We start from the raw sequence: 11,412 nt of genomic DNA on the forward strand, positions 1-11,412 counted from the left end.
CCGTACTCTACTCACTGTTCTATTGCAATGTTCACATTCATATATATAATCATATTTAGGATTATGTTTACGCCGTTCTACCAGGACGTATCCCAATGCACTGAGGACAGCGAAGTAGGAATTTCACTGTTCAGGGAAACATCTTTGGACACTTTACATTTGACAATAAACGCTTTGAAACTTAAATGTTGAATTCCACAGAGAAAGGACCAAACACCACCAGGTGGCGCCCTAGCCCAACAAAATGTATGGAGTGGTCCACTGAATCTTTTGTGAATAAACAATTATAGATTAAATCTCTTCAAAATCTTTTCTGCAAATCACAGCAATTTATTTTTAAATATCTGAATACTAATCTGTTTCAAAATTTTGCTGATAAATCCTTTCAATGATGGAAAGTTTTGGCAAATTACAAGCAGTAAGCACTGTATCTAGTTAATCTTCTCATTTCAGCCGCAGTACAAGGGAACAACTATCCCTTTTAAGAAGAATTAGTTTTTAATCACTTGGAAACCTGAGGCTTGAAAAACACAGAAATGTATTTCAAATCTTTGTTTTTCATTGTCTGATCTTTTATCCGGCCGCAGATTAGGTTTCACTTTCGCTTCCTAAGAGGAATCCTGAGTGACAGGATACAAAAATGAGGCCGAAGACTTTCCTCAGTCACGCTGCCTTGAGCAAATGTAGGTACTGAGAGTGGTAGGAAAGTAACTTAACGTATTTTCCACACTAAGGCGCACCTAAAAGCCCTTTAATTTTCTCGAAAACCGACACTGCGCCTTATAATCCAATGCGCCTTATATATGGATCAATATTGGTTAACTATGGCTACTGTGGTCAGGGGGCGTCGCCGAAATAGCAGCTGTAAAAACGGTGAAGGGGAATTCCAGTCTCACACCACTTGTGTGTGTAGAAAGACCCCAAAATGGGCACCTTTCAAGAGACACGCTTACGACGCAGAGTTCAACTCAAAGCGATCGGTCAGGCAGTAGAACACAGGAATAGAGCAGCGGCGAGAGAATTTAACATGAACAAATCAAGAATACGGAAGTGGAGGAAGCGACAAGATGACCTGCGCCGAGTAAAAAAGGCTAAACAGAGTTTCCGAGGAAACAAAGCGAGATGGCCAAACTCGAAAACAGTGGGTTGTCGAACAGAGAGCGGCAAGTAGAAGCGTCTCTACAGTCACTATTCCGATGAAAGCAACAGCGCTAGCTAGCGACATGTACATCAATGAATTTAGAGGCTTCTTGGTGCTTTTGGTTTATGAAAAGCTTTGAACTGTGACAAATGGAGTTGGAAAAACACTGCTTTCAACGAAGGCGGCGCAAATACCGCTAAGAGCTTCCGGTATGTACGGTAGCTTACTAACTTGTCTTGGGGGTGGACTGAGTTGTCAGAACGTTGGTTTGTATTCTATTAATGAAGTTTGACTGACTAACTTATCTGACTGTTTTGTTGACATCCCTTTTAGCGCAGCTTCATCTAGTGGATGCATAACGCAACCCCAGCCACTACAGTAGTTTCTATTCTATGCGCCTTATAATACAGTGTGCAATTTATTTGAAAACAGTTTTACAACAGGCCATTCGTTGAAGGTGCGCCTTATAATCCAATGCGCCTTATAGTGCGGAAAAGAAGGTCAATCTTTCTGTATATCCTGCGATACCTTCCAAGCGAGGTGCTAACCAGTCCATCGGGGATCAAACCGCCAACTTCCCAAATTGGAGCTACATCCGCGAAAGCGACTGAACCACAAACAGCCACATATGCAGTATTGTTCCATTTAACAGCCTCACACGTGTGTTTTAGTGCCCCAGTTCCATCCAGCACGTTACCGTAACGCCCGGATGTCCAAGATGTTTTAGAAAATCGGTAAGACTTCTGTACAATGCCCCCTCTGTTAGTCATGTTTTTTCGGGCTAAATTAAGATCAATATCTAGAAAACCGACAGCTACTTGGTAACTTCAAGCGATCTGCTGCAAACACAGCGCTCACCTCATCGTAAATAGATCCACTGACGTCTGCGCCGTAAATAGGGGACACAAATGTCAGGTTTTTCCAGTATTTCCTCTCGAGGTCGTCAAAGTCTTTGTGGCGGGGCGTGCAGTACCTGGAAGCACAGAGGAATAATGAGTCGGGAATGCGTCCTCGAGCAAACCAGGAAAAAAAAGGATTCAAAGCCTTGTCGTCGAGCAACTTAATCTTGAGAGACCTTTCTGTTTTCGATCGGATGTAGATTGTAGTCTCTGGCGTAGCTTAACAACAAGGTTTGTTATTGCAGGATTAAAAACTGCTTAACAGGATTATAATGTGCCCATACTGAAATCGATGGGTGATTTGAATAGAGAAGCAATAAAAAGGTTTAGAGAGTGGAAAAAAAAAAGGTATTAGAAAGCATTTGTTCTTGCTTTGGTCCTCCGTCCTCCCTGCGGCTGTTTTGATTGACTACCTCTGGGTTTCAGATGGTTCATAACAACTCACTTAGCGAGAACACTGAAGTTGTTTGAAGCAGCCATAATGGGGCAGAGCGGGTGAAAATAGGATTTTCACTATTTTCCGTCACCTCGGTCCCTTTCTTCTTTTTGCTTGGCGAAGTAAGTCTCGCTCAGACGCTGAGTCACAGTGATCACGTAGTAAATTTTTTAGAAGAAAAAACAGCTTAAGGCTCACGGTGTCCCAGAACCCTTTCCACTTGAGCTCTCCCTAAGGTTAGATGCTGTTTGTGGCCTCGTTCTAGACACGAGCTGCAGTCTTTAAAAGGAATAGTTCACGAAAAGTCAGTTCATATTAACCTGCGAGTGGCGCAATTGAGGGTTCAGCACATTTTTAAGAATAAGAAAAGACCTTTATTGTCACATTCAGTTAAATGGTGAGCAAGCAATTTCAACACGCTTCTGATTAATTTGCAAATAAAAACCAGCTACTGCGTCCCTGAGGCGACAAACATCATTAGCAAACAAAGCCTCGTCATCCAATCGTAAAAGAACTGACGCCGGCGGGTCCTTAAAACACCACGTCCTGTCCGCTTCATCTCTCATGCTGTCAATATAAACATGCACATACTAGTAATCAAGTGTCGAAATGGACACCCGCTGGAGAAGACGGCGACTTACTTTTTGCTGTTTGCCAACTTGCGGTACTCGCTCACAGTCATGGATTTCTTCTGGATGTTGTACTGAGTGAAAAGACCCGACTGACCGGTCACCACCTGCATGATGGGAGCGGGAATCACCATGTCCTCTATGGTGTCGTAGGTCCTCCGGGGCTTCCAGCCCTCTGGGGGAATCACCTATGCAGGGAACACAAATAGTGACCAACAGCCAAAAGCCACTGGAGATCTAATAAAGAAATGATTCATGTCCCAACAGGAGGCATAACACAGCATCTCCTGTGACACCAGCACGCCACAAGTCCTTCAAAGGGAGCCTGACTGATGTATTTCAAAAATATTAGAGCTGTTTTCGTTGTTTTTTTTTTTACACTTAGGGCCTAAAAAAGGGCCGAACATCATTTCAATGGTCAGATGATTCCTACGCATCGGCACCGATTCCCATCGAAGCCCTTGAACATTACCGAGTTATGTCATTTTTTGCATGATTGTAAAATTCAAATAATTATGTTTTATGGTCCTCAGAATTTACGATCACCCAATGTCTTCATTTCATTTATTCTCAGCTAACTGTTGCTACCTTGGTCATTATTGTAGATGTTGCCCATCAAGCTAATGGCTGCGTTGTCTTCAAGGGTTCTTGCTTATTTTAATATTTACATTTGAATTCATTTACATTTTGCACCAGTAAAATCTACTGCCACTTACATTGCACTCATCCCTGCACCTGCATGCCAATCTTAGTGCACTCAAACATCTTACTGCACTGCCGCTGTTCATATTCATATCTATAATCATATTTATAATAATGCTTACACTCTTTCTATCAGCACATATCCAAATGCGTTGCAAACTTCGAAGTAGGAATTTCGCTGTGCAGGGAAAACACGTTTCTACACTGAACATGCGACAATAAACGCTTTGATTACCGCAACTATAAATTTGGCTTTTGCTCCAAAAAAGGAAAGAAATCATATGCATTTATGACTGTATAAGAGTGTGTGTGTGTGTGTGTGTGCCGCCCTTACTTTTGCCAAACCAGCACGATGAGCTCCTTGACTCTCCATGTACACGATGTATTTGGCAAAGTCTTTGAACTCCTCCATGGTGGGCCGGAAGGTCATGATCTTGCAGCTCGGGTTCTTTGCACTGGCCGGTGGTAGCGGTGGTGGCTGGGAAGCCTGAGGAAGCTCCTCAGGACCTGAGACGTGGGCTAAGTCCGGTTCCATCGGCGGAGCTCGGGAGACATCTGGAGCAGCGCTGTGTTCTGAGGTAACTGGTGTGTCGCTTGCATTTGCTTCGGCTATTGCTGGCTCCTGGGTGGGAATCTCGTTGCGGACTACGTCTGGGCTTAAAGAGGGATTTGAGGGAGGGGTGAGTTCTAGATGTGAGGCTGGGACAGGATGAGGAGCAGGCACCGTGTCCATAGGTGAGTTGGTAGCCATTGAGGAGCCTTGGATGGTTGCAGGTAAACCTGCATGGGAAAACAGGCATTACAGTTAGGATATGATACATGTGGGTCAGATAATAAAAGAATATACTTTTAAGCTGAGATAATGAAGACACCGTGCTGTACAAGGATTACTATTAAAATGGCACGTGATCATTTTCAACATTTTATTTGTTGGTGGTCAACATTACTGGGACACATGAGGTGTAAACAGATGATACATTTAAAATGTAGCGCTAATCACTTGATTGGCTGAATGAGGAAATGATTGATAGATATACATTGTTTTCAAAAATAATGCACAATCATATGGGTCTAAATGAAGATGCATTTTAGTTTAGACTTGGGTCATCTTTCACATTTTTACCAAGAAAAATTCATCAAATGTTACCTATATTAGGGTACAAGGTTCTAAAGTGTTTGGTTAAGTGAGTCCCATTCAAAGCATCTACCCAATTAAATGACGGCCTCTGGTTTTGTTCTCAGCGATTTGAAATATTGTTATTTACTGAAATGTCCGTCTCCCACTGTTTTGTGTTCATTTCATCTCTCTGCATTCAACACTGATATTATGTAAATAAAAAGTGATATATCCTATTGCATTATTATTATTGGGAACCTCCACAGACATATTTCCTATTGTGTTTTTCAGCTGGCGTGCTCTCGAGTTACTACTTCTTTTTTAGTGATGGTTACCGAGCCTGTCATCACACATTTTGATTCTGAAGGATTATTTTGTGTTTCGTGATGTGTCTTTACGAGGTTCCTCTTGTGGTTACAGAGGTTTATCTGCTAGTGTGTGAAAAATAAGCAATAACTTACAGGGTGGATAAGAATGTTACATCAAGGCTATCTGGATCATCTCTTAGGGGCAATATATTGTGCAAATTTAAAAATGTAAAAGTCAGGAGAAGGTGAGTTCTGGAAATATGCCGAATCAATATGCAGGCAGCTGGATCGAGTTGCAGGATCCTTCACACGGCGTGACCGGAGTCGACCTGACTTGCCCAAATCTTGGTAAAAACCATGACTTTCTGAAAAATTCACTCAGGATCATTGCACATATAATTCCACAATAACCTGTTCTTGTCCCCGAATGACACATAAAAAATGAAAAATGAACACGTCGGCGGATTTAACAAAAAAAAATGTTCATCAGAGTGACACTCCAAAGTACGCCGTTCCGTCAATTGTCAATTATTCCGCGGCTGATGTGATCACTCAGTATCTTACATCTTGCGGAGGGTAATGTCCGAGAAGGACTACTCGACTGAAGTCTACCACAACTTTGCGATCGGGATCAACAGAGACGTGGAGGGAGGGAGACTTAGCAAGGTGTGTAAGAAGAATTAAACGTCTGTTGAAACGCCTTCACCTTCCAAATATTAAAACCCGAGAGCAGGTCCAAAGTACGGTTTGCGGGCCAAACACAGACCGCGTTCAAGCTAACACCGGCCCGCAGCCTCTGTAATAAAATCGAATTCGGTCCGGCAGACGGTTTTTCTATTTCATATTTTTGATCTGTCTAAAATTTAAATAACAATAATAAAAAAAACAGCATTTCTCCTTTTTGATAACAAGTAATACAAGGACTCATGTTTTGTATTTCTGAATAATATCAATGTTAGTGTTATTTTCCTGTTCACATGTTCTGAATTTAGAAGTTTAAAGTGAGCATTTAATAGTGAATAATATGTAATGTTTCAAATGAACCTAGACATACTTCTTCCTCTAATCTTTCTTTCCAGACGGACTTTTTCCTCATTTTATGTGGTCTTCGAATATAAAAGAGAGCGATTTTGGTAAAAACTTTAGATTTGTGTTCAGTGTTTATACATGAAAATTATGCCATTTGCAATTTAAAAAAAAAAATCATTAAATAGCTCATTTGCATTCAATGGTAATGGTTCCAAGAATGTCAGGCTGAATGGTCGTCCCTCACACATTTACACCTCACCAAATACGATCCATTTGTGTTGGGATTTTCTATTGAAAAGCAATGAAAAGTCCTAAAATTAAGTCAATTCAATTGTTTCATTTTTTTTTTTTTCATTCATCAAATTTTGCGCTGTAAATTTTTATTGAGCTGCTGCTTCAGGAGAGAACAACTACCAATGTCTTTTCTTTTCCTAAACCACATTTCTCCAACAAATATATGAGCAGAGATTAGAGATTCCAGGTGTCATGACTGGGTTTTTTCGGCGGACTAATGCGCGTTTTTCCGAAAACGCATCACAAACGGGGAGCATGTTTGTGCCGCATTGATTCCCTGACACGATACGATTATCCCATTATCCGATCGGCTTGACACGAAACGTTTTATTTTTAAGTCGTCGACAGATCGCGGTAACAATGGGACATCAACATTCAACTGAATCCCTGGGAAGCGTCTCCTGGCTGCTCGGGGTGGCAAAAAATACTAATGCCTCCAATATCAGAGCTCGTGAAAATACTGAATATCCTTGGAACGAGCAGCCCATGCACAGTGTGAGCCAAGCTTTGTAGGTTTAGCTAATCTATGGAGCGTTTCACAAATTCACCCACATTTTGGCAAGTTGTTGGTACTAATTTCCCTTCCTGGAGCGTACCAGTGATGTAGGTGTATGAAGACACGCACTGCATGTAATTTGAGGCGGACAGACAGGTATTCCTGTTTGCCTTCTGTAGTTGTTTTCTTAACCAGTAAATCCTGTTGGTATGAGTCTGTGAAAGGGCTAATGTTAAGGGTTTCAAACTCCATTCTTGGAGAGCGGTGCAATGAGAAGCGTTTGAAGAAAACTATATATTTAAAATCAATAATAACTGAAGGAAATAGTCTTTTGCAGAAGCTCAGCTTTAACCACATGGTTTGGTTGATGTGGGAGTGTCAAGAACTCACAGAACTGGGCTACCTGTTGCAGGTGCAAGTAAAAGAAACACTGATGCTAGAGACTAACATAAGAGTGATACATTTTAAATACAAATAATACAAAGAGCTCAGTTAAAAGTTTTTTTTTTTTTAACTGAGCCCTTTATTATCGAATATTGTTATCTTTGCAGTCCTAAAAATATCTGGCCACAGTTCCCACTTGGAGGCCATCTGAAAAGTTTCGCAGGCAAGAATACGAATGTACAAATGCTGTAAAATTACAAAGACCAAAAACCGGAGTATACCAGTCAAAAAAAAAAACTCATAAAGAAAATTACACTCACAAATCTCTTCCAGTTAAGACAATAATCAATACCAGAAGCCATCATGCTCTAAATCAAATTTAAACAAATAAGTCTTTGTTTCTTGAAATGTGAGTAAATATTCCAAATATAACTTCACAAGCAAAATACAGGATCTGAGTTATTATAATGGTTGCCCTGACTGTAACTTAGTTGAATTTGAAGACCAACAACTAATGTACTCAAGAATTAAACTAAGAAAATTTAAATCAGCTAATGGTAATATGGAGAATGTTGATTTGATCACATCCTCAATGTCCACAAAACATCCACTTTATGAAGTAGTATTTACTTTTCACTCTGGTATATTCATGACACGACGAGATCAATAGCTATTGGGTAAAATATATGATAAGTTTGTAAAGGGTCGCCCAGATGGGTCAACAACATATGACCAGGTGAGGTGGAATGATCAAATGTGAAAGAGCATAGATTTCTGATCGATATGATCGTGAAAAAGGTACTCAGAGGGTTGCATTTGTTGAAAAAAAAAAAAAAAAAGGCATGAAAAAAATATTTGACAATAATATTCAACACAACCCGTGTCATGTCTACTGACAGCAGCTCATGAAACATGGTGTGAAATCAACACTCAACAAACACTCAATACATCAATGTTCCCTCCTGCTGAGCTACAGAAATAATCTCTAAGGTGTTGTGTTGGCGTTCGCTGCCAAGGTCACTGTCCAACTTATCTAGCAGATTCAGGCTAAAAGAGAACTCCATGGGGGGGGGGGGGTGTCACCCTTGAATTTGACAAATTTTTCAGCAAATCACTAAAAAACACAACTTTAGTCGAGGCAGGCAGCCGCAGCCTTTCTGCACTTTGCTGCAAGGAGGGACCAAAATGTGTAAAAACAGTAACGTCGTACCCTGCACCGTAGTTGCGATGTAAACAAACTAGAATCGGACAAAGCGTTGTTTTGGTACTATATAATCTGTCCCTTTTGTGCGCTTTTACACTTCTCTAACAAACCCAAAAACAATGTATAATTTATTGTTCCATACTGGAATTCTAACATGTCCTAAAATATATATAATCTCAGATATCAATCCATTGGAGCGCAATCTGATTTTTTCTACAGTTAAACGAATCTCAAGTGTAAACTTGGCTGTTAAAAACATCCAAATGCCACTAGCACCAGACAAAAACCCAAGATATTTTACATTCATTGTTTTGTAAAACGTTTCCTAAAAATCAATATTACGTCAGCCAATAAACAATGTTTTTTTTCGATCTCAAGCGCATAGAAGAAGGATTTTTTTTTACTGTTGCAAACTTCGAATAATTCAGTGAGCGCGTACACACTGTTCTTCAATCCCCAGATGCCCAGTGTCAAGAGGAGTCATGCATACACTGGGCGAAAAACACAACACCATAATGCACAAAGTGCAACTTCACACGAATATATTGGCATACAGTAAACTGTTTCAACTTATATTGCGGTTTAACACCGAATGGTTTTACAGTGCTTTACACTAGATTGTATTCACCCATTCGCACACAAATGGAAGCACACAAATGGTAATCCACTGTAATCAGTTTTGCACAACAATAGTAAGCATCTGAAACAATGTAAAGGTACAACAATGTGATAAGGATTCCAGCTATCAAAGAGGACTGAGGTGAAGTTGAATCTGTAATACTGCTAGCATGCCATGAAACTTTAACATCTGTGTATGAATTGATCCATCCACACTTCATATTTTGGATGTTTTGGTTCGTCTGCACAAAACTACGTCACGCTGTCATGCACTGACTTCGGAGTGCCTTTATAGCCTTTCATGGTTATTTTAAACCTTTTTAAAACAGGTGCATATTACTCCTTACGGTAACTGAATGAGTATTTTGATATGGAGACGGAACTGTACGTGAACCCCCTGCTGTCCAACCACAACAAATGGAGGCCTAAGCAAACCCTTTAGAACTATGCTTAAGTCTGAAGAGGATTTCACTTCAGCAACAAGCTTTGAAGGTGAGGCGGTGAATCACTTGGAGAATATCGGAAAAGCGAATTTAAATGTCTACCCGAAAGAGAGTGAAAAGTCGCTGCTCTGCTGGGTGAAAGCAGCTCCAACGGGAACGCTGCACAACTGACTGCTAGCATTTCAACCAAGATGACAGCGGACAAAAAGCTTTACGGTTAGCCGAAGCGCTTCCCGGTTCGGACGTTTTGTAACCCATAAGTATTGTTCATACACAGACGGGAACTCTAACAGACGTATGTTGAACGGCAACCTTTAAAAAACAAACGATATGGCACTTCACCAAGCCGTGAGATTAACCATTGCTTAGCTAACACTTGCTAGCTTCTTCCTAGCTAACGTTACTTCCATATCTGCATTTAGAAAAAACAAAACACCGCGACGACAGACATCACACATTTCGACTGAGCGAAAACGCGGACTAAACGACTGAATGAAGACACCCCGATTGGAGAGGTATTACCTCCTGCAGTAATGGATTGCCCCCTCTTTGTTCCGATCTATCAATTTAACGTTGTTTCATAAAAAAATCCTCTGGATCGATTTTCCTCTAGCATTAGCCAGCTAAGGCTACACAGGGACACGCCCACTTCCGACCCTCCTCCTACGATTGGCTGGGTGACGTAATGAAAGAGGCTTTTTTTGCTCTACAACCCAAACAAATCATTGGAAGATTGGGTGATGGACAGAAAGCTGAACCAATCAAAATGCTTGATCACTACTACTCGTTTTCTTTGCAGGTAGTTAAATCTATGTGCATGCAAGGCACGTAGGCTCAGCCGCCTGGTTCCTCAGTTGATAAACACACTGCTCACAATCGAAAACACATCCTGTGCAAGCAAAACACACTGATGCACATACAATTATTTTGTGTTGTCCTCATGCATTCAAACCCTAAGTGGTTGTCCGCCTCATGAAAAAAAAAATGGTATAAATCACCCTTGACAGTGAGCTGATGACTGACTTCGGCCCACGTTTTTCAAGCAACAGTTGGAGAAAATCCCATTTCAGAGATGGCCAAACAGCCCAAGCAGGAAGAAATAATGTTAAAATGCAGACTATTTTCCCAATCTTTTATTGAATAACACTGAAAAGAATGTATTGACAAATTTGCACTCAAATCGTGCAACAATTCTAACACTACATATCAAAACTAAAATATACTAGAAAAAATTATACAATTTCAGAATATACATTTCCCAGTCTCTGCAAATCTTTGCTTGGTGATCAAGCCCAAGTGCTGCCATGTGGAGGACAGTGTAACACCCTTGAAACTCAAGCATCATTTTTAAAAAGACAAAAGTGGCAGCAAGATTAGCAAACATCATCTACTTTAGGAATTTTTAGTTGAATCAATGTCCGATCAGAAAAGGTGCTGAATTTTTTTTCCAAACATTTATCAATAAAAGCATGAACTATTTATAAAATGAGGTCAAGTGACCGCATGAGAAAAAATATTAACTGGGTAATAATGGATTATAAAAGATGAAAAGGTACAATTTTTTGAAAACAAAATTAAGGTGTCTAAAATCAATAGCTTTGTGTCAGGGAGATTTCCTAAAGAACTAAACAGCTTGGGAGTTTAACATTTTACTCTTTGTTAAGCACAGTTTCTTTGGAACATTAAAAAAAAAAATAGGATTCAATGATAGG

General features: G+C 40.3%; 1 protein-coding gene across 2 annotated transcripts in view; it reads right to left on the reverse strand.

Moving 5' to 3' along the window:
• kdm4b (lysine (K)-specific demethylase 4B) overlaps nt 1–10,355 on the reverse strand; it is a 55,284-nt gene extending 44,929 nt beyond the window's left edge. For both annotated transcript variants that reach the window (XM_086162320.1, XM_086162319.1), the window contains exons 1-4: nt 10,223–10,355; nt 4,142–4,587; nt 3,118–3,293; nt 2,000–2,114 (exon numbers count right to left, since the gene is read on the reverse strand). In XM_086162320.1, the coding sequence (XP_086018446.1) occupies nt 2,000–2,114; nt 3,118–3,293; nt 4,142–4,558 (708 nt within the window). In that variant the 5' untranslated portion in view covers nt 4,559–4,587; nt 10,223–10,355. The remainder of the gene's footprint in view (nt 1–1,999; nt 2,115–3,117; nt 3,294–4,141; nt 4,588–10,222) is intronic.
• Nucleotides 10,356–11,412: the final 1,057 nt, after the last annotated feature.

This window comes from Fistularia commersonii, chromosome 16 (genome assembly GCF_037954325.1).
Source record: "Fistularia commersonii isolate RoL2024-O1a breed Wild chromosome 16, RoL_Fcom_v1.0, whole genome shotgun sequence".
Taxonomy (NCBI): Eukaryota; Metazoa; Chordata; class Actinopteri; order Syngnathiformes; family Fistulariidae; genus Fistularia; species Fistularia commersonii.